A 27,327-nucleotide genomic window follows, 5' to 3' on the forward strand; every position below is an offset into this window, starting at 1 on the left:
TCAGGGACTTGGTGGTGCTGTTTCTCCACCTTCAGTCCAATGTCATGATCACTGGACAGAACTGCTGTCCCCAGACGGTACCGATTTGGGGGAAACAGGCGAGATCTGTAGGGTTAGACCTCAGAGACCCAGCGTGCGGTGTGAAGGAGGAGGTGGCAGCTGGGGAAGCCACGACGGGGGCGCCAGCCGGGCCGCAGCGCGGGGCTTGCCGTGCACGTACCACTGGATGATTTCCGCGATCTGGGCTTCCCAGTGGGCAACCGACTCCTTCTTGGCTGCCAGATCCTGCAGTTCATCCTCCAGCTGTCTGTTCTGAGCTGTGAGTTTATCCACAAAGGAACAAAGCTGAAATTAAACAATTGTAACACACAACTCGTTACTGGGCATCCTTAGCGTTATGAAAACTACAAGTTCTTTTGAATTTTGAAAGTTTTCTTTAATCCTTATGAGAGTTTCCCAAACGAATTTTCCAATGTGGACTTTCTGATCATATCTAACTTAAGTCACGTTTCAATACAAATCTTAACATCAAAGTGATTAGAGCTATTGGTTTCAGGTAATTAGCAGCTTGTAACCAAATGAAAACATCCCACGTAAAAGATCAAACATATTACTTCATTTAAAAATTAAAATACTTAAAATACCAAACTTCTAAGACTCAAGATTGAAAAAACTACAGCATCCGCAAAGTGACAGTTCAGATCCTTTAAATCACCTTTTCGTTTTCAGCAGTTAATTTCTTGTTTTCCTCAAGCAGCATCGCCCTTTCTCGTTCATACTTGTCTTTGACTGTGCCCACGGCCTCCTCCATCTCACTGTGCCTGAGAAGGCAGGAGAGGTTTTAGGGGTTCCTGACTTTGCCAACGTTCCTCCCCGGGCCCGGCTCAGCCCGAGGCCTCCGCGCCGCGGGGCTGTGCGGACTCACCGCTCGCGTTTGGACTTCTCTAACTTGTCCTTCAGCACCAGGACCTCCTTCTGCAGGGCCAGCTGCTGGCTTTCAGAGTCGTGCACCTCCTTCTTCACATTCTTCACCTCCAGCACGTGGGAGGCCTCGCGTCTCACCAATTCCTCTTCATAAAACAGGACCTTCTTCTCAAGCTCAGATTTTATCTTGGAAATCTCTTGCTGATGTTCTAAGGCGGCACCTGGCCCACGGCCTCCTTGCTTCATCTGAAGATAAAGGTTGGAATAAATTACAAATCTCTGCGCCCTCCTCGAGGCTCAGGCATCACCCCAGCCACAGCAGACACTTGCAAGCACTTCTTCCTCTGCCCTGACAAAGGACACCGATCCTTCTAACAGCTGCAGGGCAGGCTTTGGGGCGGGGGGTGGTGTCTGCCCTGGGAGGGGTGAGCCCGGATCTGCCTGGGACCCAGAGGCCCCGTCTCACACTCTGACACGAATGGTCCTCAAGGTCTCCTCACGCTGTTCGTTCATTCACGCAACAGTATTCTCTGGAGGGCTGACCGTGTGCCAGGCACCCTCCTGCTAACAGGGTCACACGGGGTGGTGACGTGGGAAGTGAGCCATCAGGCTAGGAAGGTCTTCATCACGGGGGAGGTGGGGGCTCAGCCAGGGCAGAGGCACTGAGTGAGGGAGGTGGGGGGACAAGCTGCCAAGTGTCTGAAGAACAGGAGGAATCGGGGGGCACGAGAGAGGAGGTCAGGGTTATTCGAGCGCTGCGGGAAGCCGTCAGAGGGCACTAACGACCTGACGAGCTCTGACTCTGGTGTAACGAGCTGCTGTGTGGAGAGCAGACTGCAGGGGGCACAGAAAGGGACGGGGAGACGCAGTCACAGGCCGCCGAGTCCAGGCAAAAGGTGTTGCCCGTGGAAGCAAACACGACGGGGAGAAGCTGACACCTCGGGGGTGTGTGCTGGGGGGACGGGCCAGGTGTGAGGGCGAGAGAAGACCCATCGTTTGCATTTCACAGATGAGGAAACCCAGGCTCAGAAAGTGGAGTCCCGGAGCTGAAGTCTCGCCAAGCCCATGAGGAGCCACTAGGGCCCTCCCCCGCTCCCCCGCCCCTCCCCAGCCACCCACTGCCCTCTGGCCCTGGACGAGGCCCCCCGGCCACCAGCCCGGCTCTTGCAGTGTCAGCAGCAGGACATGGGCTGCAAGCTTCTCCAGAAGCGGGCTCCACCGAGTTTAGAAACCCAGACACAGAGAAAGCACGAGGCGTCAGTCTGCTAGGGCTGGCTCCAGACTGCCGGAAAACACTTACACAAGAAACGAAGGAACCCGGTTTTTAAAGGTGAGAAGTTCCCATAAGCTTTCACATCGCGTTCCGGCCCCCGCCGGCCCCGCCCCCGCCCCACGCCGGGTCTTGTCGGAGCCCCGACAATCGCATCGCTTAAGGTGACTCCCGCCCGGCAGCCGCTAAGGATAAGAGTCTGCTCTCTCAGTAAGAAGAAAGACCTAACCGAGCACTACCTTGAGGGCTTCAAGCTCACTTTCTATTTGCTTGGAGAAGTTCTCGCTGTGCTCACGCAGCTTGCGCTCCTTGGAGGCCTCGGCCACGGCGTCCTCGAGCTGAGCTTCCAGCTAAGGAAGGAGAACAGCGCTTTTTATCAGCACAAACCAGCTCCACCGCGGCAGCTAGACCTTTACCCAGAAGGAACTCTAAGCGAACGAAACCCTGGCAGACCTTTTTAATTCTTTGCTCTTCATCAGATTTTGATCACAAAGTAAAGGCTGAGAAAAACACTTCAGGACTTAACTGGAATGGCTGGTTAGTAATAAAACAAGTTTAAATTCTAATTTAAATTGATACTTTGAAACTATATTTCAAGAAAATATACCAGTTTGGGAAAACAAATACTCCGATACCTGTAGAATACAGATTTTTTTTTTTTTTTTAATTTTACTTATTTATTTTTGGCTGTGTTGGATCTTCGTTGCTGTGTGGGCTTTCTCTAGTTGTGGTGAGCGGGGGCTACTCTTTGTTGCAGTGCGTGGGCTTCTCATCGCGGTGGCTTCTCTCGTTGCGGAGCATGGGCTCCAGGCGCGCGGGCTTCAGTAGTTGTGGCATGCGGGCTCCGTAGTTGCGGCTCGCGGGCTCCAGAGCGCAGGCTCAGTAGTTGTGGCGCACGGGCTTATTTGCTCCGCGGCATGTGGGATCTTCCCGGACCAGGGCTTGAACCCGTGTCCCCTGCATTGGCAGGTGGATTCTTAACCACTGCGCCACCAAGGAAGTCCCAGATTCATTTTTTTTTTTCATGGAAGATTTGAAACATACACGAAAGTAGATAGAGTGGTATAATGATGCCCATGTGCCATGACCCGGCGTCAAGAGGTAGCACCCTGGGCCTGCTTCAGCTGCGTGGCTACTCCCCAGTCATTTTAAAGGAAACCCCAGACACAGTATCATTTCACCCAGAACTGGAACGGTCATGCTTAATTAGGGGTTCACTACGAAGAGTTACAGTTGGCTAGAACTACAAATGTACTGGGGTTGCAAAATCAACTGTCTAAGAAGAAAACAAATAGGCATTTTGAGGCCAAAGAGCCCTGAACACGAAAGGAACAAGAGCATATACTTCTGGGCCCTCCCACTCAGTTTACCGAGTAAACCCTAACAGAATTTTAAAGGAAGGGTTGTGGGAAATATGTTGCCTGCTGGTAGTAGAATGTTTGAAATCATCTCGGGCAGCAGTTCAAAGTGGGGTCTTGAGGCCCCCGTTAGGGTCTGCAAGGCCCTTCCCCTTCTAAGTCCCTACCTTAGGAGCTGGGCTCTCTTCATGTACATTATACAAAAAAGCATGTCCCTCCAGACAATGCAGAAACAGATACGAGAACCCGGTGTTCTCTATTAAGTCAGACATTAAAGAAAGGCATAAGCATGTTGCAAATGCCACACTTCTCACTATACTTTAAAAAACCAGTCACTTTTCATAAAAATGTTATGTTAACATGTAATGAGTCTGTTTTTATACTGAAAATTTTTTCAGTTTTAATTTCTAACATGGTAAACATTAAGACCTATAACCACACAAACAAAAAGCCCTTTGGGGCCCTCAGTGATTTTTGAGTGTCAAGGATCCCGAAGCCAGTCTCAGGACCGCTGCTCTGGGGCAGCCGGCGTCGCGCACCTAGAAGCCTTCGTGTCTCCTGAAGCCATGCTGCGGCACATCATGACGTGTTTCTATGGTATTTCTTGTTCATGAATACCCTCTATTCTGCTTTAAAATTTTAGTACTACAGGAACCTCTTTTAGTAACTTCACAAATAGGTAACAAGGGCTGAAAGCTACAAAATAAACGCTTAGCAAAGCGGCTACTTGGCTTCACATGAAATTTAAGACCCATTGTATGTTCAAGTGATTTACGTGACGCAGCCTAAGCTCCCAAAGCTGTTCTACTGGGGTCACCCAGGCACCCCACCAGCACCCCCCGAAGCCCTGAGAAGCTACCTCCTTCCGGCTCTTGTCGGCCCTGCGGGCCTCCTGCCTCAGCGCGTCCATCTTCTGCACAGCCGCCTCCACCTCCTCCTCCCGGTCCCGCAGCTGCCGGGACACCTTCTGCTTCTGGGACCGGAGCTCGGCCATGCGCTCGTTGAGCTCTGAGAACTCCTGCAGGGCCAGCTTCCGCTGCTGGTGGGCGTCTTTCAGTTCCCGGGCCTGGGACTTCAACCGCTCAGAAGCCTCAATCAATTGCTGAACACAAAGAGTTAAATTGCAGATGGTTTACGTTTGCCTGACAAGGACGGGAAGGCGAGAAGCGCTGTCTTCCACTGTGTGAAGGGGTTAAAGTGACAGCAGATCTGGTTACAGGCTGTAGCCACAGCCCCGAGAACTGACCTTCCTGGAAAGAGCCCTTTGTTTGTCCCAGCGCAGCCTGAAGAAGCCCACCTGAGACCAGTGAGACCCTCCTATGATGTGAGCAGCTTGCTCGCAGAGGCAAGTCTGGCTCGGGAATTTCGTACTCTCCCCTGTGTCATCCACACAATCACAAAAGCAGATGAAGCATGAATCTGGTCACCAATCTAGTTACTTAAACCCAGCAGAATCAGAAAAGAACATATTATATACAAAAATGCTTAAGATTTCAATCAAAGTAAAGAACTGAATAAAAACAATCTGCTCCCTGCAGCCGATCCCTCGACAACTGGGCTGCTCGGTCACCGTGGCACCTGCTGGCCTGCGGCTTGAAGCAGCAGGATCTGAGCAGGCCGGCAGGGCAGCTCCCGCCACAGGGAGGAGAGGCCCCTGTGGACCCGCCCACTGCAAGTTTCTCCAGCCCACTTGCGCCTCTGAGACGAAGCCCTGCAGGTGGTACGATACCACGGGGAACGGAAATCCTGCTCGATTCAGAAAACAGACCCCAACCACAGGGTCAACAACCGAATGTACTTTAGGAAACACGGTCCTCACCGGTGTGAACACACTGCTGTCTGAACACAGTTGGACGTGTCTCACTGAAAATCAATGTTATAAAGGAGCCGTGGCCTCTTTCGCAAAGCCTGGCCGGAACTGCAGGCAGCCGCAGGCCGGGCACGAAGGACGGGGACCCTGGCTTGGGTGAGGACAAGCGCCCTAAGCCAGCTGGGTCAGCGCAGGGAAAACCCTGAGTCCTCACACGGGGATACCGCCCGCTCAGCAGGCTCGTGCCCGAGGTTAAAGACGACGACCGGAAAGCGCGCCCGTGCAGCCGAGGCGCTGAAGAGCACCCACGACCGGGATCGGCCCCACGGTCACCGGGCGCCAGTTTCGCTGCTTGTGAGCCTCGGGCAGCAGGGGCCAGGATCCCGCACACAGACGAGGGGCCTGGACATCTTCGAACGTACGCACGAACTCAACCTCACACCCTGCAAGATCACGTAAACCTCTCTCACACACGAGGCCTCTGACTACCTTGTGGAAATCCTCCTTTTCCTGCCGCGCCAGGCGGTACTGCTTCTCCAGGCCTTTCAGTCGATGCGTGGAATCCTCGCGCTCCTGGCGAAGAGCCACCGTGTCCTCAAGCTGTCGCTCGAGCCTATTTGAATCTGAGCCAAAGAGAAAAGAAAGCGTATTCCCTTACATGCAAAACTTTGTGATCTGACTTACTGACAGGGAATTACTTAATAATCCCAAATGCCCTCGAGGCCTTTTTGACCTTCTCTCTCAGGCACGCACACGGCCACCTGCACACCTGAGCAGACCCACCAGTCTTGGCTCTGCCCCGCTGTCTACGCACCCTTCCCCGGGACCGTGAGCCCCAGGGCGGCATGCGCCTCTCTGTCTCGCCCTTGCTCCCTGTGTGAGCCAGCACAGTGCAGCCGAGTGGTGCAGGAGGGTCTCAGTAAGTAATGGACTCAATGGAAGCCCTTTTCTGGATCGGGATGGTGGGTCCCAGATAGGAAACAGAGAGAAGGCAACTGACTCAGGTTTGATTTGAGATGAGAGTCAAGTGCAGCACCAACCCATGTGTCAGGTAAAGGGTTAAGACTTAAAGGTGACTTGAGTCTTCAGGAAGCTCTGATAACCTAGGAACCACAAAACACACACTGTCGTATCAATAGAACCAGCACCTCAAACACTGGAAAGTAAGTACAGCCACTGAGGGAAGCTTCAGAAAGGAAAGTTATGGCAATTCTGTCTTAGAGCGACAAAGAGGAGAATTAAGATAGAGAAATGCAAAATATTCTGAGAGTTTATGCATAAAATATTAAGAACTGATTCTAGCTGTCACTATAACATTATAGTATTAGAGTTAAGCAAGTTGGAAAAATGATTTTAAATAACCTGGCAATACACCAGAACTCTTTGCTAAAGTTTAACCTTTTTTTCCTGCTTTTCCATCCAATGAAAAGGACTCTGAAAATTTTCTTTGCAGAGACGAATGCCCAAGAATAGAGACTAAGCAGTCTGACTTTAGAACACTTACCCGCTATTTTGTTCTTCAGACGTTCGATTTCTTCGTTCAGTTTTTTGATCTCTTTATCCCGGGCCGAACTGCCCAGCGCCCGGGCCGAGCCGTGCAGGGACTGGACGGTCTGGGTGGACTCTGGGGAGGAGACACGCGTGAGCGCCGGCCCGCGGCAGCGGCAAGCAGACCCGCCGGCACAGGCCCCGCTGCCACTCACCCTGCAGCTTCCTGCTCAGCTCCAGCCTCTCCTGTTCCAGCCTCCGGATCCTCCTCTCATAGGCTTCAACCTGCAAGCTGTTCTCCAAATCCCGCTGCACACCCTCGTCTTTGGTTAACGTGCTGGACTGCATTATGCTCTTCAGAGAGCCCCGGTCAGAAAAACAGCTGCAAATAAAGCAACAGGGTTTTCTGATCTACTGAGAATTTACAGTGATTCCATTAGCATTTAAAAACTTCCTGGGGTAAAAGATAAGCCTTTTTAAATTGGCAAACAAAAACACTTGTGAAAAGACTTTACTGTTTATGGAGCCAAAATTAGACAAGAGTCTTCCTTCCTGCAAATGACTGGGTGACAACGGGCAGCGAAGAGGGACGCCCTCAGAGCTGGTCAGAGACATTGCCTCTGCAGGGGAGGGGACAGTAATTTCTTTCTTTCTTGTTGAAGTACTGTTGATTTACAATGCTGTGTTAGTACAGAGCATAATTTCTAAATCATCGCGTCCACTCAACTAGACACTGAAAAGAGAAGGCCTTCTGCACGAGGAGCTGGGCTGGCGGGGCCCGGCTGGGCTCAGGCAGAGGCTTCCCGGGACGCTCACCCCGGAGGCCTGCGGCGAAGTGAGCCGGCGAGGGCATGCTGGCTCCACACTGGCTGCAGACGGTTCCTTCAACCCTCCGGGGCTCATCTTCCCCCAAAGACTGAAGACCCTGCAAGGGTCCTTCAATTCCAGCACTCTCACCAGCACAGTTAAGCTCCTCACCAACGGCCAGCCGACTCACAACACACAGACGAAGGCCGAGGAGGGTTCTCTCCATCAGAGCTTAACTCGGGGCAGGTTACTTAGCTCCTCTGCTTTTAACGTGACAGTGACCGACGTCAGGGACGCTTCTGAGTCCTACAGTGCGTGCAGTGAGGCACCCATCGAGCACGCGCACGTGCACACACACACTCACAGGAGGGGCCGGCTGGTGCTTCTCAAAGGCGGCCCGACGGTGCTGTGCCGGCTGGCACTGCCGGGGTCCGGGGTCTGTTCCCGGAGGAGGTCCCTGGACCCAACCCGACACACCTGAGCCTCGGTTGGGGGGCGGGGCTGGGATCCACAGGTGTGAGAAGCAGCCAGTGAGCTGAATGCAGTGGGAAGGCCTAGAGCCTCTGCAGAGGGGCTAATAAACCAATACGCCCAGCACACCCTGGAACGCCTCTTCTTGGCTGGAAGGTATGCGCCATAACTTTGGCTTACGTGCTGTTTAACTCTGGCATCCACACCTAAAGAGTTTCTACAAGCTTGAGCACAAGTAACCCTCTTCTGCAAGGAATCTGTATCACTTCAGGCACTGTGGCAGCTCCATTTGTTTTATTTCACTCGCCTTTCTTCCTAACCCCTCTCTTCTTGGCCCCGTTTCCTTTTAAAAGCAAATTAGAGCGTCTCCGGCAACACAACTCTGCCAGAGGCCCATCTGAGACAGAGGCCGACGCAGACAAACACCAGCCAGGGGCTCCCGGAGCTGGAGCCACACGTGGGGCTCATGCTCTCAGCTCTGGCGGGGACTGCAGAGCTGCAGCCCCACCCATGGGAGCGACGGGGCCGCGCCAAAGAGCCCTGCAAAAGTGAGTGGGAGCCCTGATGAAGACGGCGCTCAGCCGGGCGTGAATGGACACCGTGCCACTAACTGCGGCCACTGACGTCCCATCAGCACAAATCCTGCCCGTGCCGATGGCCTACAGAGATCAGGCGCCAGCAAACTATGGCCCGAGGGCCAAACCCTCTCGAGCCTGCTTTTGTACCTCCCATAAGCTGAAAATGGTTTTTATGTTTTTAATGGGTTGTTAAAAAAGAAAAGTATATAACAGAGATCACAAAGCCTAAAGTATGTGCTACCAGGCCCTTTATGGAGAAAGTCTGCCGACCCCGCTATATGTGGCATCATGTGCAGCACCAGGTGTGCATTTTTAAAGGACAAACCCATCCTATGCTCCCGTAAGCACAGCCCTCTCAGCGCTCAGACACGGGCATGGCCTCACACAGAAGCTCGCCCTCGGACTGCTCATCCCCACCTCCCCGCCTGGGAAGGCTCCTGCTCTGCTGCTGAACGATAAATGCTGACATACCTTTCCGTGGTGAACGTAAAACCGATGAATGGTAAATGTAATCCAGAAAAGCCCGTATGAGAACCAGGAGGTAATATTTCCTGCGCAAGAACACACACAACATAAATGAAATTATGTTCAAACAAATGGCAAACAGGGAGAAAAAATATTACCCCAGGGTGAACTCAAGAGTGCAGCGGGGAGAACGGAGGGCGCTTCTGGAATGTTGCCTCCATGGTGCCACCTGCACGGGGCCGGGTACCGGCAGGTCCACTTCCCGCTCCTGGCAGGGGCCAAAGCGTGACGCAGTTAAGGGGATAAACCCACTGCTTCTGATGATCATAATGGCACGGGCCCAACCTGGATCAGGCTGCCAACTGTGAACCTCCTGAAGCGGCAAGACCCCCACTCACCGTGACGCTGAGCAGGGAGGAGTGGGGGACACGGGGCAGGGGCTTGGGCTCTGCGTTCTTGGCCTGAAACAGAGGCCAAGGCAGAAGCAGGGTTTGGAACCCAAAGGTAGACTATTTTAGATAGGTTTACTACAACTCTATTGTTCAATATGAGGGCCCTTCTCTATTAAAAATAAAAGCAAAGTTATTGATCTGGAGAATTTCAGCGTGGAAACAGTTTCTTTGAAGTCCAGGAAAAATCCTTTCAACAATGACAATACTTTTCTCAGTCTTTCTCACATCATCTAAAGGTCAGCTCTTATTTTACTAAGAAAAAGTCTATAGGGAATAATCAAGATTTTTCTTTTATTTGGTTGAAACTTCAGTTTCTCTATCCCCAAACAAAGACACACGTATAGACTAATAAGGCTGAGTTTGATGAGGCCAAAATAGTTTTACAGCATATGAGCAAAACTCCCTGGGGGCCAAAGGTATACTGACAAGTGCATCAGAGGCCCTGGCAGAAAAGGTCAGACACCAGACGGGTCCCAGGGCCACATCCCACCTTGAAAAACCCACGACCTGAAACATCAGCAACTCAAAATCGGCCCGTCACCACTGTCACTCCCGACCTCCTGAGGCGTAAGGAGACGTTCACGCACACGCTGAACGCACGTGACGGCAGCAAGTCTGGACATCCTCACGCACAGGGCAGTGAGAAGGACCGGAAACCCCGAGTCCCACGTACTACCTGTGGGGCCGCAGGCGGGCTCCTGGCAGTGGTGACGACGCAAGTGACCGTCTAATGTGATAACGTACCTGGCGCTGTTTCGCAAAGGTACAAAGCCATGAAGATAAAAGTAATTCTGATGAATTCTAAAACAAAATAGCTATTTAATAACTCCATTTTACTCAAATTGAGTAACCCATCATTTTAAAAAAGGGATGTTAAGGACCAAGCCGTAGGCTGGGATAAAAGGTACGTTTCTTGCGACAGTTGCCAAAATTTCTGGAGCCCAGCACAGTTCTAAGATTCGCCACCTGCAAGGCGAGCGAGCCTGTGCGCCGCAGACCCCTGGGGCGCGACACGGGGACGGGCCGCCGCACTTACAGCGTTTCTCAGCACGTCGTCATCCACGTCGAAGTTGGACGTGTCGGAAGGACTGCTCACATCCGGGATGTAAGGGGCTTCCAGGTTTCGTATATTTTCCCAGCTCAGTCCTTGGAAAAATGCGTGCTTCTTGAAGTCCTCCACCCCGTTCTGCCCCAGCCGGCGCTCCCTGCTGCAGATCAGCCTCTGGATGAGGTCTTTCGCCTCCTCGGACACGTCCGTGACGTGGGATGGGAACTGAAACCGCTCCTGGAGGGGGAGGGGGGGCAAATCAGAGGACATGTGATGAAAGCACTCAGAAAAATCTAAGGTGCACAGACATCACAGGGAACAGAGTAGAAACAATAGCTCCAAAACAAGTCACTTTTTATTTCGTGGTAACTAAGTGCAACCAAAGCTAATGAAGCTGAATTCCAGAAAAGCAAACATAAAAATCGTAAGTCCTGCTGGTTTTATTCATGGCAGACTTGTTACCACATTGCACATAAATTAAAACAGTGATAAATTTTCACCTATCGAGGTGGCAAAGAATGTTGACAACAGGCTGTGGGTGGGAGAGAAACTGGCACAGCCTTTCAGAACGCATTTTACCAACAGCTGTGGCAGTTCCACTTCTAAAAATTTAGCCTAGAGAAACGGTCCCAAAGAGAAAACATAACATGTTCATGATGCCATTCTATTCTGACCAAGAAAACTGAAAATTACCTAAATGCTCATCAAAAAGGGACTTGTTAAAATAAGAGATGGTGCACACATACACAGAGAGTAAGGTCCCCCTCCACGTGCTGAGCAGAAAGATGACTAAAACCCCGGTCATATGCAATGTGATGCCATTTATTTAAATGCCACCCCCCCCCACGCCAGCTTAAGTCCACAAGGCCACACACCACCATGGCACAGTGGGCCTGAGCACTGAGCCGCCCCTGCTGTCCAGGGTTGCGGTGGAGACTGAATAAAAGAACGAAGAGACCACTAGGCCCGGCCCCACAGGCGGCAGGCGCTTGCAAACAGCAGGTCTTAGAATTTAACCAAGTCCTACTTGTTAACCTTAACCACGCTCAACACTGAGAAGTGCAAGGGGTGTTTTTCACCATCTATTTATGGCATGCACTTTTGCATATCTGAAGTTTTTATAGTAAGTATATATTAATTTATAAATAAAAAATTATATCTACTTTGGGAAAAGTGTTTTTTTAAAAAAACAGTATAACTTGCTTTGATTTAAACAGAAGACCCTTTACCACTTTAGTGTTCATCTGCTCCCTACTTGAGCAAATAAAGGGAGACAGGGCTGCAGGACAGATGGCAGACAAGTGAGAACCTTGCTGGGGTGTGTGAGTGACAGAGCAGGTGGGGAAAAAAAGAATGCTGTAAGCAACAGGCAGAAAGGATGAAACTGGCATTAGAAAGACATTTGATAAGGAGTATGAAGAAAAAACACAGATGACAAAAACATTAGATGGAAGAAGAAATAATAAACAGAAAAACGAAGGAAACAGAAGCAATGTTGAAGTGAAAAATGAACAGCTGGGAAAAGGAAAGGGGAAAAATAAGAGGAAAAGAAATAGGATCAAGAAAGGACTAAGAACGCTACTATGTTGAGATGTGTGATCTGTTCATGACAACTGACTTCTGGGCAAACAGGTTTGAGAGTCTGAGCTGGCATCTGACAGATCCAGACGCACAGGTCAAAGTGGTCAGTGGGCCACCCTCTCTGGCAATTCCCACCCCACACGGCACCGCGGGTACCTGCGTCCTCCTCCCGAAGCCCACGTCTCCTGCAGGGATCCTGGCCCGGATGAACCCGTCATCCGCCAGGAAACAGGATCGTCGCTGGAACTTCCCCTCCCACCCACGTGTTCCGTGCCAGCAGCCTGTGCAGACTCCCGTCTGGCTGCCCAGCCTGCCCCACCCCACCCCTCTTCCCCAGTCCCCAGTCCTCGGGGCCAGAACAAACAGGGTGTGGAAACGCAACAGCTTACTTCATGGTTCATGATCTTTCCATAGGTCTCCACAAGGGATTCTGCATAAAACGGTGTTTCTCCGTAAAGCATCTCGTACATGCAGACACCTAGAGACCACCAGTCGCACTCAGGGCCGTACTTGCCCATGCCGTCCTCCATCGCCTGCAGGATCTCTGGGGAGATGTAGTCAGGGGTGCCCACGGCCACAGAGGACTGCACCTTAGGGGAGAGGGCGGTTGGTGTTGAAGGGAAACCCTAGGGCATCTCTACTTTCAAATTCCTAATTACTTTCTCTAAAACAGGGACAGCAGATGATGAAATCATCATGGAATAAAACTGGCACCTGATCATGATTTTAAAACCTAAGAATTCAAAATTCAATGCAAATAAGTGTTCCTACAGCACTAAACATCAGGCAGTGTCCGGAATGCACGAGACTCTTGCACACTGGGTCTTTCAACGCCCAAATGCCCACCAAGCCTCCACGTGGCACTGCAGACCCACATTCTCCATTGCGGCTCAAAGTGTGGTCCAAGGACCACGTGCATCCAGCCCAGCCCTTCTCAGACTTTCATGCAGGGACACCATGCACCTGTGAGACAGAGATTCTAAGATGCTGCATTTCTAACATGCTCCCAGGGGAAGTTCAGGCTGCTCACCCACACCCTACCCTCTGGCCCCCAAACAGGAATGTCTGGAAGTAGGTCCAGGGACCAGCTGGGTGCCTGGACACTCCCTACATGGGGCACTGGGAATGGACCTGAACGTAGCGACACCTCTATGGCGAGCTACAACTGGCAAGGTGGCAACCATCCCGGAGGAGGCAAGGGGGCTGCGCAGGCTGAGAGGTCACAGACCGGCCTCGGAGCACGTGGAGTCCACAGGCCTGAGGGTCAGGCAGGACATGGAGACAACAAGCAAGAAGGCCCGTCTGCACAGACCAGGCTCTCCCTGGGTGCCAGCCCCAGAGCCATCCAAATGACTCAGCGGGGAGTCCTCAGGAGCTCCGACCGGGCAGCAGGGCGACAGCTGTCGGGAGCTATCGCAGGGTGAGTGCCACCAGGACGGGAGTGCCATGCAGGTAAGAAAGGCGACCAACGCTCTGGCTCAGACCAAGGCCACTGCTCCCGTCGTTACAAGACTGGCTTCGGGGACAGCACCAATATATCAGTCAACGCATGGTCAAGACTTCCAGAAATAAGAGACTGGCTTTGTGGAGAGAAAGTGAGTAAATCGCTTCACTCTTTTGAAAACACTGTCAAGTGATGCCAGTTTTACAGGTTCTTTTACTGCTGCTTGAAAACCCACAGTAAGAAGCGGGGCGGGGGTCTGCTCTCCTCTGGAGAAGTAGATGCATCAGACTTTATGATATGTGTAGGTTCTAAAGAAGAAAAGTCTCCCAAACACCTCACACTGAGACTGCAACAAGGGCCGCAAGGGAGAACGCAGACGACTCCCTAACGCGGTGGAAGCCGCTGGCTGGAAGCAGCTGAGTGAGGTGCGGCAGCCCCACTTGAGGCCACTCAGCCAGCGTGCTGGTCCAGCTGAGGCCCAAGCCCAGCCTCCCGGCGACGGCCACTCCGGGGAGGTCCTCCTGCTGTGCAGGGAGTGTCCGCTGGCCCTTGGAACAGGGGTATCGAGGCCCCCATTTCTACATCTGCAACACCCCTGGCTGACAGGAAGTCCCGCCCCAGACAGAAGCGAGAGTGCACCGTCACCAGTTAAGGTCTGCCCACCCGGCAGGCATTTTAAGCAAGGACCCAAGGGCTGCCTCTCTTTCACTGCCGTGCTGGCACGCTTTTAGCTGCCTAGGGATCTGAGGAAACCTGACAACCCCCCTTTTAGAAGGCATACGTATTATTTTTGTAAACATAAAAAACAATAAAGATGTTTTAAACTTAATAGAAAATTTCAACTGTCTCCTAAGTGCATTCGCCTTCATTTACATTAATAAACTTGGTTTCTTAATTGTATCTCAAATTGAAAATGTAAATAAGCCCCTTCTAATTGCAAGCAAACCCCAAAACCAAATGGAAAATCTCCAACAAAAATACCTACAGTTCCATCATCATTCATCTTCAAACACGATCCAAAGTCAGCCAGGCGGATATGACCATTCACATCCAAAAGGACATTGTCAGGTTTAATGTCTCTGTTAGTAAAATAAATACATAAATTAACCATTTCCATGCAACACATTAGGTAGGTCAAAGCCCTTGACTGGTAGCAGGTCATCGGGGGAAACGCTAGCGTCAGTCATGAGAGCTGTAACAATCCAAGAAAACGTCCCCGCGATGATGCAGTCGGGCCTGGCAGCAGCAGTCACCACCGGCGCTCATTCCTGTACAGCAGTTAATCCCCCATTAACACGCTGAGACACCGTTACTGTTCCCACCCACCCACCCAGCCTGCGACCCAATGCTTCCAGAGCACCTGCCTCGTGCCAGGCGCTGCTCTCGAGCCCGGGCCTACGACAGTACCAAGATGGCGCTGCCCTGCCTTCACGAAGCCTCACACCAGCTGGGGTGTCAGGAAATGAACATGCAAATGCACAGATATGCACACGGTCTTGGCACCCCTGAGTACAATCCACGGGGCAAGTGCTACAAAGAAACAGGAGGAGATATAAAAAGAGGTCGAGGGACAGAGTGTGAAGCGAGTCAAGGTTACCACTGAGAAGAGACACCTGAGCAACTGGGGCAAAACACCTACAGACCAACAAAGCACCACGTACCCCCAAACTGTATTTTATAGACAACGACAGGGAAGCTCCAGAGCGGAGTAGTCTGCCCGGTTACACAGCAGCAGGAAAGTAAACCGTCCCACTAAACCCGTGGTCTTACTGACTGTTCTGTGCACTTGCCAACACCGGGCAGGGATGCGGGGACGGCGGGGTGGACTTTAAGGAACTAGCCCTCCTTCCTGGCAGAATAAGCTTATGCGACTGGAAAAGCCACATAAGCACGAAAAGGAACATAAGCATTAAAAGCAGAGGAAGACATTCACCAAGAGGAGCACAAGGAGGTTTCCAGCAGCACGACTCGTCATAGCCACAAAGTGGGATCCACCTAACGTCCGCCTGCAGGAGACAAGTAAAGCAGTGGGCTGTCCTCACGTGACAGAATGCTGCACCTCAGTGAAAACACACGGGAGCACCAACTACTCCCAACACCACCGACGAGTCTCACAAAGAAACGTGAGCAAAAGATGATGACAATTCTTACCCAAAAAGATAAACAAAGCAAAAAACCCTTCTAGCACTCCAAACTGAAATAAATCTCCTTAAATAAACACTCAGGAATATGAAAAACAAAACAATATAATCCCTCAGTGAGTCAGAAAAATAAAAACTAAGAACAGGGGACTTCCCTGGTGGTTCAGTGGTTAAGACTCCATGCTTCCACTGCAGGGGGTGTGGGTTCAATCCCTGGTCAGGGAACTAAGATCCCACATGCCCTGCAGGGTGGCAAAACAAAAAGCAAATAAAAAAAACTACAAACAGAACTAGACAAACATAGGGAGAAGTGAAAAGAGAGTTGATTTAACCCAGGAAAGAAACAGAAGAAAAAGACAAAATCTTAATAGAAATAAGGACTAAATTATAAGATGCCAAAGGAGAATCAATTTAAACAAAAATCTAATGAAAGGCATTGAAGAAATGGAGGAAAAGGTCTGGAAGAATAAAAATGAGACAAAGAATTAAAAAGGGTCAGAGAGAAAGTAGCTGGAGACTGAAATGGAAGACAAGCAAAGAAGGCACAACATATACATAACAGGAGTCCCTAAAGAAATCAAAACAATAAAACATAACTAACATTTGAAACTATACTCCAAGAGAACTTTCCAGAAGTAAAAAAGACCTGAATCTACAGACTAAAGGGCCCATCAAATTTAAAAATAAATAAATAAAATGTCCTGTTTTTTGGAGCTAGACAAGTTGATATGGAACAACCAACATGGAAGAATAGCTAGAAAAACACTGAAGAGAAAGAGGTATGATGCGGGGACTTGGCCCTACGTGATTTCGAGCCTCCATGATTAAAGTAGTGTGGTCCCAGAGCACAGAGAGAAAGACGACAATGGAACAGAATAGAATGTCCAGAAACAGACCAAATTCATAAAGAAACTGAGTATATAATAAAGATGTTATCTCAAATCAGTGGGCAAAGACACAAATAAGTTTCATGCTGGGACAACTGAAGAACCTTTTAGTTAAAGATAAATCAGATCCATTCTTTATACAAGAATAAACTCCAAATGGATCAGACATCCATACGTAAAAAATAAAACTATTAGAAGAAAACATGGGTTCTCGTTTTCTCTGGGGTTTTAAAAAAAAAAGTACTTCTAACTATGACTCAAAATCCCAATGTAATACAAGACCAATAAATTTAATACATTAAAAAATCTGCATGGCAAAAGACTACAATAAGCAAAATCAAAAAGCAAATGGCAAACTGGGAAAAAATATTTGCAACATATATTACAGATAAAGGGCAAATATTTAGCAACTGAAGGGAAAAAGCTAGAAATCAGAAAAATGGGCAAATGACATGAAATAAACAACTCACACAGACACACACAGAAAGATATAAAAATGAAATTCAACTCCACAAGAAAGACAAAAAACAAAACCAAAAAAAAAACCCAACTGTACACCATCTCTAATCCATCAGATGGCAAAAGTATAAAAATACACTATGTTGCCAAGGCTGCAAGCAAACAGGCACTTTCATACACTGCTGGTAGGAACACAGAAAGGTATATCTCTATGGAAGGAAACTGGCAACATCTGATAAAGCTAATAAAAAATGTTAGTATATATCTAATATGCATTTTATTTCTCTGTTGGTCCAGTGATCTCACTTCTAGGAATTCACCCTAAAGACACACCGACAATACAAAAAGATGTATGTACAAGGTTATTCATTACTGCATTATTTATAATTGCAAAATACTAGAAACAACCTAAATATCCACCCACAGGAGAATGAACTATGGTACCGATATATGTGGAGTGCTATGCAAATGTAAAAAAGAATGAAGAGCTCCATGAACTGATACAGAATGATTTCTAGGATATATGTTAAGTGAAAATAACAAAATGCATAAGTGCATATTTAACCATGCTACCTTTTGTTTAAGAAAAGGAGAAATAAGGAAACATATCTGCTCATCTTGCATATATAAACACATACACACACACACACACACACACACACACTCGATAAACAGAAAACAAGGAACTGGTTACTTACAAGGGGCAGGGAATGAGGTGGATGCGATAAGGAAGGGAGTGACATTTCTGAGTATAACCTTGTTTAGTTTTGGTATTATCGAAGCATGCTTGTGTTCTACATGCTTAAAAAATGAAATGAAATCAACGAAGATGGGAAGGGGCGCCTGAAATGGAAAGCTGATGAAACCAGTGAACCCAACTGTATTTCAAACAAATAACACAACAGCACTGAAGGGAAATGGGGTAGAAAAAAACCCCAAACCTAAGTAACTTACGGCAGAGAACCTGACACTTGCAGTTGGGAGGTGGGGTTAGGGCTAGGGTTAGGTTTGTTTTTAGTAGGATAAAAGCAGAGCGAGGGTCCCTGGTAGCTCAGGACTTTCTGGTGGTGCAGTGGTTAAGAATCCGCCTGCCAATGCAGGGAACGCGGGATCGATCCCTGGTCCAGGAAGATCCCACATGCCGCGGAGCAACTAAGCCCGTGCAGCACAACTACTGAGCCTGCGCTCTAGAGCCTGCGAGCCACAACTACTGAAGCCCGCGCGCCTAGAGCCCGTGCTCCGCAACAAGAGAAGCCACCGCAATGAGAAGCCCACACACCGCAACGAAGAGTAGCCCCCGCTCGGCGCAACTAGAGAAAGCCTGCGCACAACGAAGACCCAACACAGCCAAAAATAAGTAAATAAATAAATAAATTTATAAATTATAGTAATAAAGCAGAGCGATTCTGAAGCTACTTCAGATACATGGCAGGGCTGGGCAAATGACTGGACGTGATGGTGCTGCTGGGAGCCAGAGGAGGAGACGGAAATGGAACGGGAGAAAGCCAGAAGGGTAACTCATGATTCCCAAATTAGACATGGGTCTGTGTGTATAAATGCAGACGTGTACGGACATGCACTTTACTCTGCCCACTGAGGGGCCTAAAGCAGACACCCTGTAACTCTGAGCACACCCAGCACCCAGATATGGTCTTTAAAACCATTCCCCACTAAAGGAACCAGGGTTCCTCAAAGAAGGTACGAGATGAGCCAGAAACTAAGGCAGTTCTCAAAAACGATGAGGGCATGTCAGAAACATGGGAGTCAGCTAGAAGGGGCTTCCACTGGCCAAATATGGGACAATATAAGCATAAAAAGAATTCAGACAATAACAAATTATAAACCGTTGGGGCGACAAAGGATCCATGTACCCACACTGATAATAAATAGACAAACGGGAGAGAAGGGAGGTGCTTCAAAGTGGAGGGGATCCTGGAGTTTGGAAATCGTCATTTTGCAACCATCACAGTAAAGGCTGGCCCAGGCAAAAATCATCAACAGATACTAAATGTAGGGGGAAACTCTGAAGAGGATGTATGCATGATCTTAAAGTGTCTCCCCACAGATTGCTTTTAGATACAAAGGGGGGAAAAGTCCTAACTATGCAGCAGTGAATCAAGACTTGAGTCTAAGAAGACGGGTGGGGAGGGTCTTCACAAAGGCTGCCCCTCTCCCTTTATACCCTCCAGAGGTGTTCACATGCTAACCATCTGCGTGCACCTTTTTTTTCAATGGTGTTGGATTATCTGGGCAGCATGACTCTCTATTTAAAATATAATATCATCAATAAATATGATTTAAAAAAACCCTGAATTGCCCATTTGCATGCAGGGAGGTTACCAGGAAAGGCCCTCTCAGCACACCCGCAGGGAGGCCGAGGGCAGTGCTTCTGAGCTGGGCAGCTGGCCCCCACAGCACCAACGGAGAGAGCAGCCAATCCAAGAGCTGACCGCCCCCATGGGCCACCACCCTGCTTGGGACTAACCCAGCCCATCCTCCCTCCAAACCCGGTGGTGGCAGCTTTTCCAGTAGAGTCAGGCGCACAGCTGAGAAGCAGCTCCAGTCCCCCGCAAGTGCCTTTTCTCTGTCGGCTGTTGTGACTCTGGTTAAAACGGTGGAATTGGCTGGGGCGGGGCCGGGTGGCTGGGTGGGTGGGATGACAGCCCTGGACAGACTGCAGTCTGATTTTCCTTTCCTGTTCTGCCCGTGACGCGCTGAGAAGGGAGGCCCTCCCGCCCACTGCTGTCCCATTTCTGAGCGACACACAGTGCGCCCGTGAGGCTCCCTACTGCAAAACCAACCCACAGGCTCGGTGGAGGTGGCGCAGGGCTGGTCCCCGTGCCTCCACAGACGGGCTTCCGTGCCAGCCCGGCTCCTGGAGGCCCCGGACCACCTCTGTCTTCGTCCAGTTCCTCTACTCCTACTCTACACCTCTTCTACTCGGCTTTCTAGTTTTTCTTTTCTAAGGCCTTTTTGTTTTCTGAATATTCTTTCTCTTAAAAGCGTACCTGTTCTTATTTCGATCGTAAGCTGTACGTATTCTGTTCTCTCTGGGGATGTGATTTCCCAGCTGCAATCCTCTGGGAGCCTGTCGCTCTCGATCTCTGCCTTGCTGGTATCTGGGGCTGACCTCTCAGGAAGCGGCAGCACCCACCAGGGTGGTGGGCTCCCAGGTCCGAGCTCCCCATTGCTTCTTGCACAGTGAGCCTCGCAGGGATCCAAAGCCGGGGAGCAGCCGTTCTGCATGCAGAAGCCTGAAGTCGCCAAGGCCCACATCCTCCCACGGGAAAGGGCCCCAAGCTACGGTCTGAACCACGCTCCTCAAATCCACCAGTGATAACACTCCCGTGCTGATGAAACTCATTTACTTCTGGCCCCGCCAAATGCAGCCTCAACTTACAACACATCCCCGAGACTGGGTAGGACTGACTTCCTGTATTACCAAACTTTGTGAACTTCCTAGCAAAAACGCAAAGCTTACTGTTTTCACTAGGTCATTCAAGCACTTAGTCTGAATATGGAGTTGACTTTGAGGGAAAAAAAGTTTTCGAATTATTTTAATGTTTTCTACCATGCCCAGAGATTAAAAGATAGAGCAAAACTTCTACACAACCAATTAAGAAAATGAGGAGAAAGCTTTCTAATTAGGGAAAAACAGGAAAGAATAAGCTATTCAAAAGGCAGTCAAATTAATTTCCCTGGAGCTCTGTGACAAATACAAAGACATTCATCTCTCTGTTGTGAATTAGGCAAAGTTCTCTCAAGAAAAGTATAAAATCTAATGTTGAAAACAACAACAATAACTGTTATAAAAGCAGTCATAACGACATTAAAGAAAACAGGAGAAAGAGGAAATGCCCTGTCCCAAACCTCATGGCCCTAAAAGCAGCAACCACTATGGGGGGCAGGTCCCTGGGCTCGCCCATGACACGGGGACCTACGCACAGCGCCCTGGGCAGGAGCGTGTGGCCCCAGGCAAGCTGTCCCCCCTCCCAGGGCAACGAGGTCACACTCTTGGCAGGACTTGAAGGGCTGTTACTTTGACACTGGGAGCCACTGCTACCCTCAGAGCAGGAGCTGCGTCTGCTTAGGAAAATCCCTGACAGGCTCAGAGGCTCAGCCCGACCACAGTGCAAGGTCAGGGGACTCATGACAGCTGCAAACCTCTCGACGGCAACACTGAATTCCACACGGGATCATCTATCAGTCACGTATGTGAATGGAATTAAGATGCTCCCCTCAAAAAAATTATTTCACACACCTCCTTTTCCAGAAACTGCTGGAGGATATGTGCCACCAAATCAAAAGAATAAACCAAGAAACAGAAAGACGCACGACTCAGAAAACAAGGGAGCCCATCCCAGGGAGATGGGAAGAGAACCTCTCCACTCAAAAAGAAACCTCAGGATGAGAGCCACCAGAGCAGGAAGGCGTGGGAAAGACAGAAGGGATGGATCCAGGAAGGTAGACCGAGGACGGCTGGTGTGTCTGAATGTACAGAGCTTTATACTTTGGTCATGATATTTGGGGATAGTTAGTGGCAGCTACATAAAGAGAGAAGTAGCCAAAGAAAAAACAGTGCAATTATTAACTCCAGAGGAAACAAAACTTTACATAGGAAGTGTAACTATTCATACCACAAGGCTCATCTGTAATATTTACACAGTATATTATAAACACCAAACACTGATCTAACCAAAAGTTATTACATTTGACCCCTGAACAACACCGGGGCTGGGGTGCCAACCTCTGCGCAGTCGAAAATCTGAGTAAAACTTCACAGTCAGCCCTCCATACCCGTGGGTCTGCACCCACAGACCGTGTAGGACTGCAGTATGTATTTAGTGAAAGAAATCTGAGTATAAGCGGACCCGTGTAGTTCAAACCCATGCTGTTCAAGGGCCAACTGTATTTTACTAACTGGGGCCAGATGGGAGAAGGAAGTTTGAGAGTTTGTGTGGGAGACAGGGATGAGAGAGAGATGTACTTACCTGTGTCAAAGAGTCAAATCTCCATTTCGACAGACGTGGTCTAAGACCTCCCCACCCCCCACATAAGGTGAAACAGCAACAGAAGCCCGTTATTTAGAAATATGAAAGTAAACAGAAGAAACAAGTAAAAATTGTCCATCATTACCTATGGCAAGGGGCATTAGAGTGGGGGATGGCTGGAGACTCACGTTTTGTTATAAGCCCTGTACAACGATTTGACTTTTTAAAGCTACTGCCGTGAAATACTTTGATAAAAATAAGTAAAACAGAACAAAACCAACAAAACCCCACCCAAACCCCACAGGACTAAAGCACTGTCTTAAATGGCAGAATGAGACCGACACAGAGGCACAGGCTGGCTGAGGCACTAAGGCCGCTGTCCTGGCGGGGGAGGGGGGGAGGGCAGGAGGGGGCCCCCCCACCCCCGCCTGACATGCAAGAGCAGTTACGCTCACTCAATTCATTTACGATGCTGTGATGTGAGCCCCTCTCCTCAACCCAAGCCCCCTTTCCTGAGTGTTTTATGGGTGACTGAGGCATGAGCTCTGGGGGGTGGGCAGGGGAGAACATGAGCCGATGGCAGGTAAATATCAAAAGACAAGGTGACTTCAGCTGACAGCAATTAGAGCGTCACAACAGTCCCGTAAAGCTGGGGTCTCCTGGGAGCCAGGTGCTGGGGTGCAAAGCGGCGGCCTGGTAAGGCGTCCTGCATCATGGCAGTCAAAGGGAGGACCCACTAACCGCACGACTTCCCTGCACAGCCTGCAACTGGGGTCCACGACTCAGGGGGCTCTGAAGGGAATATCCTGACTCATTAAAGGTGAGTTCCATGAAATATACGACACGGTGATTACCTGTGCACGTAATGAAGCTGATGGATGGAATCGATAGCCAACACCATTTCACCAACGTAGAATCTTGCCATATCTTCTGGAAGCTTGTCCTCAAATTTACTGAGCAGGGTCAGTAGATCGCCACCCACGTAATAATCCATGACTAAGTACTACAGTTGGGAAGAGAAGGGCAGAGAAGACAACACCGAGTCACCACGAAACCTCACCGCCAAAGGTCAGCTCGCACTGCAGGAGCTCCGGGCTCCTCAGGTCGGGGGCGGCTTCCTGTCGTTCCTGTCATCCAGGACTTGCCCCCAGAACCAGGGCCCTGATGGACCAGAATGCTGCTGTAGCTGAGAGCAGATTTCAGTAAACACTTATTCTTCTGGTCAATAAAATTTCTACCTGTACAACACAATCAGATGGTCTCAATACAGAAGTCACATTCTATTTATAAACTGATGAAAGGACCACTGGTTTCTCTTTTTTTTTTTGGATTTCATTTTATTTATTTTTATACAGCAGGTTCTTATTAGTTATCTACTTTATACATGTTAGTGTATGTATGTCAATCCCAACCTCCCAATTCATCCCACCATCCACCCACCCCCACTTTCTCCCCTTGGTGTCCATATAAGGGGACACCTGTGTCTCTATTTCTGCCCTGCAAACCGGTTCATCTGTACCATTTTTCTAGATTCCACATGTATATGTTAATACACTATATTTGTTTTTCTCTTTCTGACTTACTTCACTCTGTATGACAGTCTCTAGGTCCATCCATGTCTCTACAAATGACCAAATTTCGTTCCTTTTTATGGCTGAATAATATACAAGATATTGTTGTGGGGTTTTTTTGCCACACCGGGCAGCATATGGGATCTTAGCTCCTCGACCAGGGATTGAACCTGCACCCTCTGCAATAGAGGTGCAGAGTCTTAACCACTGGGCCACCAGGGAAGCCCCCCAAAGGACTGATTTCTTGGTATCGTTAAATCTTCCTATGTAAACTAGCAGTGCTATTATTTTTGATTTGTACAAATCATTTTTTCATATTCTTCAGAAATATTTTACCCCAATCCCCTTCATTTTTACTGAATGAAAGACTCTTTAAACTCTATAGTGCTTTACAATTTTCAAGTTTCACACACATGTTCTCATATAATCCCACAGAAACCCCCTTTTCAATTCCCTACCCCTATACTGCCCCCTCCCTTCCCTCTCCCCAATGGTAACCATTAGTTTGTTCTATAGATCTGTGAGTCTGCTTCTTTTTTGTTATATTTACTAGTTTGTTGTATTTTTTAGATTCCACAAATAAGTGATATCATACAATATTTGTCTTTCTCTGACTTATTTCACTTAGCATAATACCCTCCATCCACCCATGTTACAAATGGCAAAATTTCATTCTTTTTTATGGCTGAGTAGTATTCCATTATATATATGTTATATACATATATACATCTTCTTTATCCGTTCATCTGCTGATGGATGCCGAGGCTGGCAATTGTAAAAAAAAAAAAAAAAAAATGCTGCTATGAACATTGGGGTGCATATATCTTTTCAAATTAGTGTTTTTGGTGGGGTTTTTTTGGATATATACCCAGGAGTGGAATTGCTGGGTCATACAGTAATTCTATTTTTAGCTTTTTGAGAAACTGCCATACTGTTCTCCATACTGGCTCCACCAATTTACATTCCCACCAACAGTGTAGGAGGGCTCCCTTTTCTCCACAACCTTGCCAACGTTTCGTTATTTGTGTTCTTTTGGATGATAGCCATTCTGACAGGTGTGAGGTGATATCTCACTGTGGTTTTGATTTGCATTTCCCTGATGATTAGCGATGCTGTGCATCTTTTCATGTGCCTGTTGGTCATCTGCATTTCCTCTTTGGAAAAATGTCTAATCAGTTCTTCCGCCCATTTTTTAATTTTTTTAATTTATTTATTTTGGCTGTGTTGGGTCTTCATTGCTGCGTGCGGGCTTTCTTAGTTGCGGTGCGCAGGCTTCTCATTGCGGTGGCTGCTCTTGCTGCACAGCACGGGCTCTAGGTGTGTGGGCTTCAGTAGTTGCAGCACACGGGCTCAGGAGTTGTAGTGCACGGGCTCTAGAGCACAGGCTCAGTAGTTGTGGCACACGGGCTTAGTTGCTCCGCAGCATGTGGGATCTTCCCGGACCAGGGATCAAACCCGTGTCCCCTGCACTGGCAGGTGGATTCCTAACCACTGCGCCACCAGGGAAGTCCCTTCCGCCCATTTTTTAATCAGGTTAAAGACGAATAAACAAATAATATTTTCAAAATGTCTGAAGAAAAAAACAGAACGAAGTCCCATAACATACATTATAAAGAATTGAAAATTAAAATAGTTTTGTGTTGATTCACGGATATAGTGAGAGACTAATGAAATACAAAATTCAAAAGGAAAATAAATGTATGTGGAAATTTCACCTACAGTAAAGGCAGGAGAGGAAAGAGCAGACGCAGATTCACGGTGTCTCACTGGAGACCTCGGCCCACGGATAGGCAGCTGAGCCTCAGTCTCCCCAAGGGTCTGCTCCCCGAAGGGCTGGTGTTTCTACAAGTGCAGGGAGGATATTTAATGTTTGAGAAAGGGCATCTCGGGCTATGGTCTGTCGGGTATCTCTGCTGGCTCAGCACACACTATATAACCTGTTCTCAGGGTCCGTGCTGCATTCCCTGGTGAACTGAGCCATCACTGTCGTCAGTAAAGCTGTTGTCACCTGCACCTGACCCGCTTTCTCTGCCTGGGAACCTCGGGAATGGCCACACCTCATTTGAGTGATTCCAGCAGTTGATGACCTGCCTGATTCCAACTCTGTGTGGGACTCGACTCCCCCAGGGCCATGGGTGGTAAGTCTGCAATCGGTCCAGGGAGGGATCAAGCGTGTGGGGGACGTGGGGGCAGGACATCCCAACACTTGGATACTCTTTGTCTAGACCACAAACTGGCACAGGCAGAAGATGCCAACTTCTTAAAAAAAAAAATGTGGAAATAACAAACATCCTTGATTATGAAAAACAGATGATCTTCTTCTGAAGATATGCTAGAGTGAAAACTTCCTGGACAGGAACATTTTCTTTTTCTTTGTGAGAAATCCTCCCCCTCCAAAATTGGAAGGACTTTATAAATCATGTCAAGAGGCACACACGAACCAGCATAGGCAGAAGACGCCAACTCCTTTAGGAAAAAAAATATGTGGAGATGACAAACATCCTTGATTATGACAGACCATCTTCTTCAGAGCAAATGCTAAGATAATAACTGCCTAGATAGGGAAAATACATATATACACGTACATATATTTAATCAGTGGAAAAAATGACTGAAGGGTTCGATACTGCAGGAGGTGCTCTAAAAGCTAATGGCCCAAAATGGAAGCACAAATAATACTCCATCAAGTTCTGTGCGGTTTAAAACTATTTCTCCAGGTTCTCCTGCCACACGAAGAGGACACAGGACCAGAAAAGGGAGGTGAATCACCTAAAATTACAAAACCAGCGGCTCTTATTAGAAAAACAGTTTCATGAACAAACTGAAAGGTAAGTTCCTATGGGTGCATCCCCACGGAAGGGTCAGAGAATGCACTGCTGGAGTGGAGACCAGAGCCCCAAGAGGGCAAAGGCCGAGGCGCTGGGTGCGCCCCACCGACGGCGCTGGGCCGGCCCTTCGCCCGGCGCCCATGGGCCCGGGGCCAGCGGTGCTGGGCAGCCTTCCACCGGAAGACAGTCTTCCACCGCAAGGCAGCCCCTCTGGCTGCACCCGAGGCTAGGGCGGAGGAGCCCCAGGGGCTGTGGAGACCCGACGGGGTCATCCCACCAGTCAGAGAGAGACTGCTACTGCCGGCGCCCCTACTGCTGGAGAAGCTGCTCCTCACAGGGACCGCCCCCTCTGATGCTTTTAAGAGATGGATGCTCTGGTCTGAGCAGTTAACTTTGAACCAACGAACAGAGAGAGGAAATCCCACTCCCCGATGACTCAGCCAGAGAGACAATCCTTCAGTATTATGGAGACCCTAGTACTAAGAGCTACCATTCGTGGTGTAACTATGACGTGCTGTGCCTTCAGGTTCTACGACTTACGGCCACCATCACTGTTAATCCTCAAAACAGCCCTCGCCACAGCTACTGTCATGACCGCGGTTTACAGGTAAGGAAAGGGGGCTTGATGATGCGGCCTAAGTCACCCAGCTAGCGAGCGGCAGAGCTAGGATGTGAACCCAGGCAACTGGACTGCAGGCCCTTGATCTTAAACGCGGCGCACTGTCTCCTGGGAGAGGGCAGCCGTCAGCCTGTG

The 27,327-nt window shown here is 49.1% G+C and overlaps 1 protein-coding gene across 1 annotated transcript in view; it reads right to left on the minus strand.

The window, feature by feature from the left end:
* Positions 1-27,327, minus strand: part of CDC42BPB (CDC42 binding protein kinase beta) — a 111,919-nt gene that overhangs the window by 29,738 nt on the left and 54,854 nt on the right. Inside the window, 13 exon segments of the mRNA XM_059915055.1 lie at positions 221-345; positions 716-821; positions 926-1,170; positions 2,434-2,544; positions 4,412-4,654; positions 5,852-5,985; positions 6,867-6,986; positions 7,066-7,232; positions 9,178-9,257; positions 10,660-10,908; positions 12,642-12,842; positions 14,682-14,775; positions 23,029-23,177. Of these exon segments, the coding sequence (XP_059771038.1) occupies positions 221-345; positions 716-821; positions 926-1,170; positions 2,434-2,544; positions 4,412-4,654; positions 5,852-5,985; positions 6,867-6,986; positions 7,066-7,232; positions 9,178-9,257; positions 10,660-10,908; positions 12,642-12,842; positions 14,682-14,775; positions 23,029-23,177 (2,024 nt within the window).

Source organism: Balaenoptera ricei, chromosome 2 (assembly GCF_028023285.1).
Source record: "Balaenoptera ricei isolate mBalRic1 chromosome 2, mBalRic1.hap2, whole genome shotgun sequence".
NCBI lineage: Eukaryota > Metazoa > Chordata > Mammalia > Artiodactyla > Balaenopteridae > Balaenoptera > Balaenoptera ricei.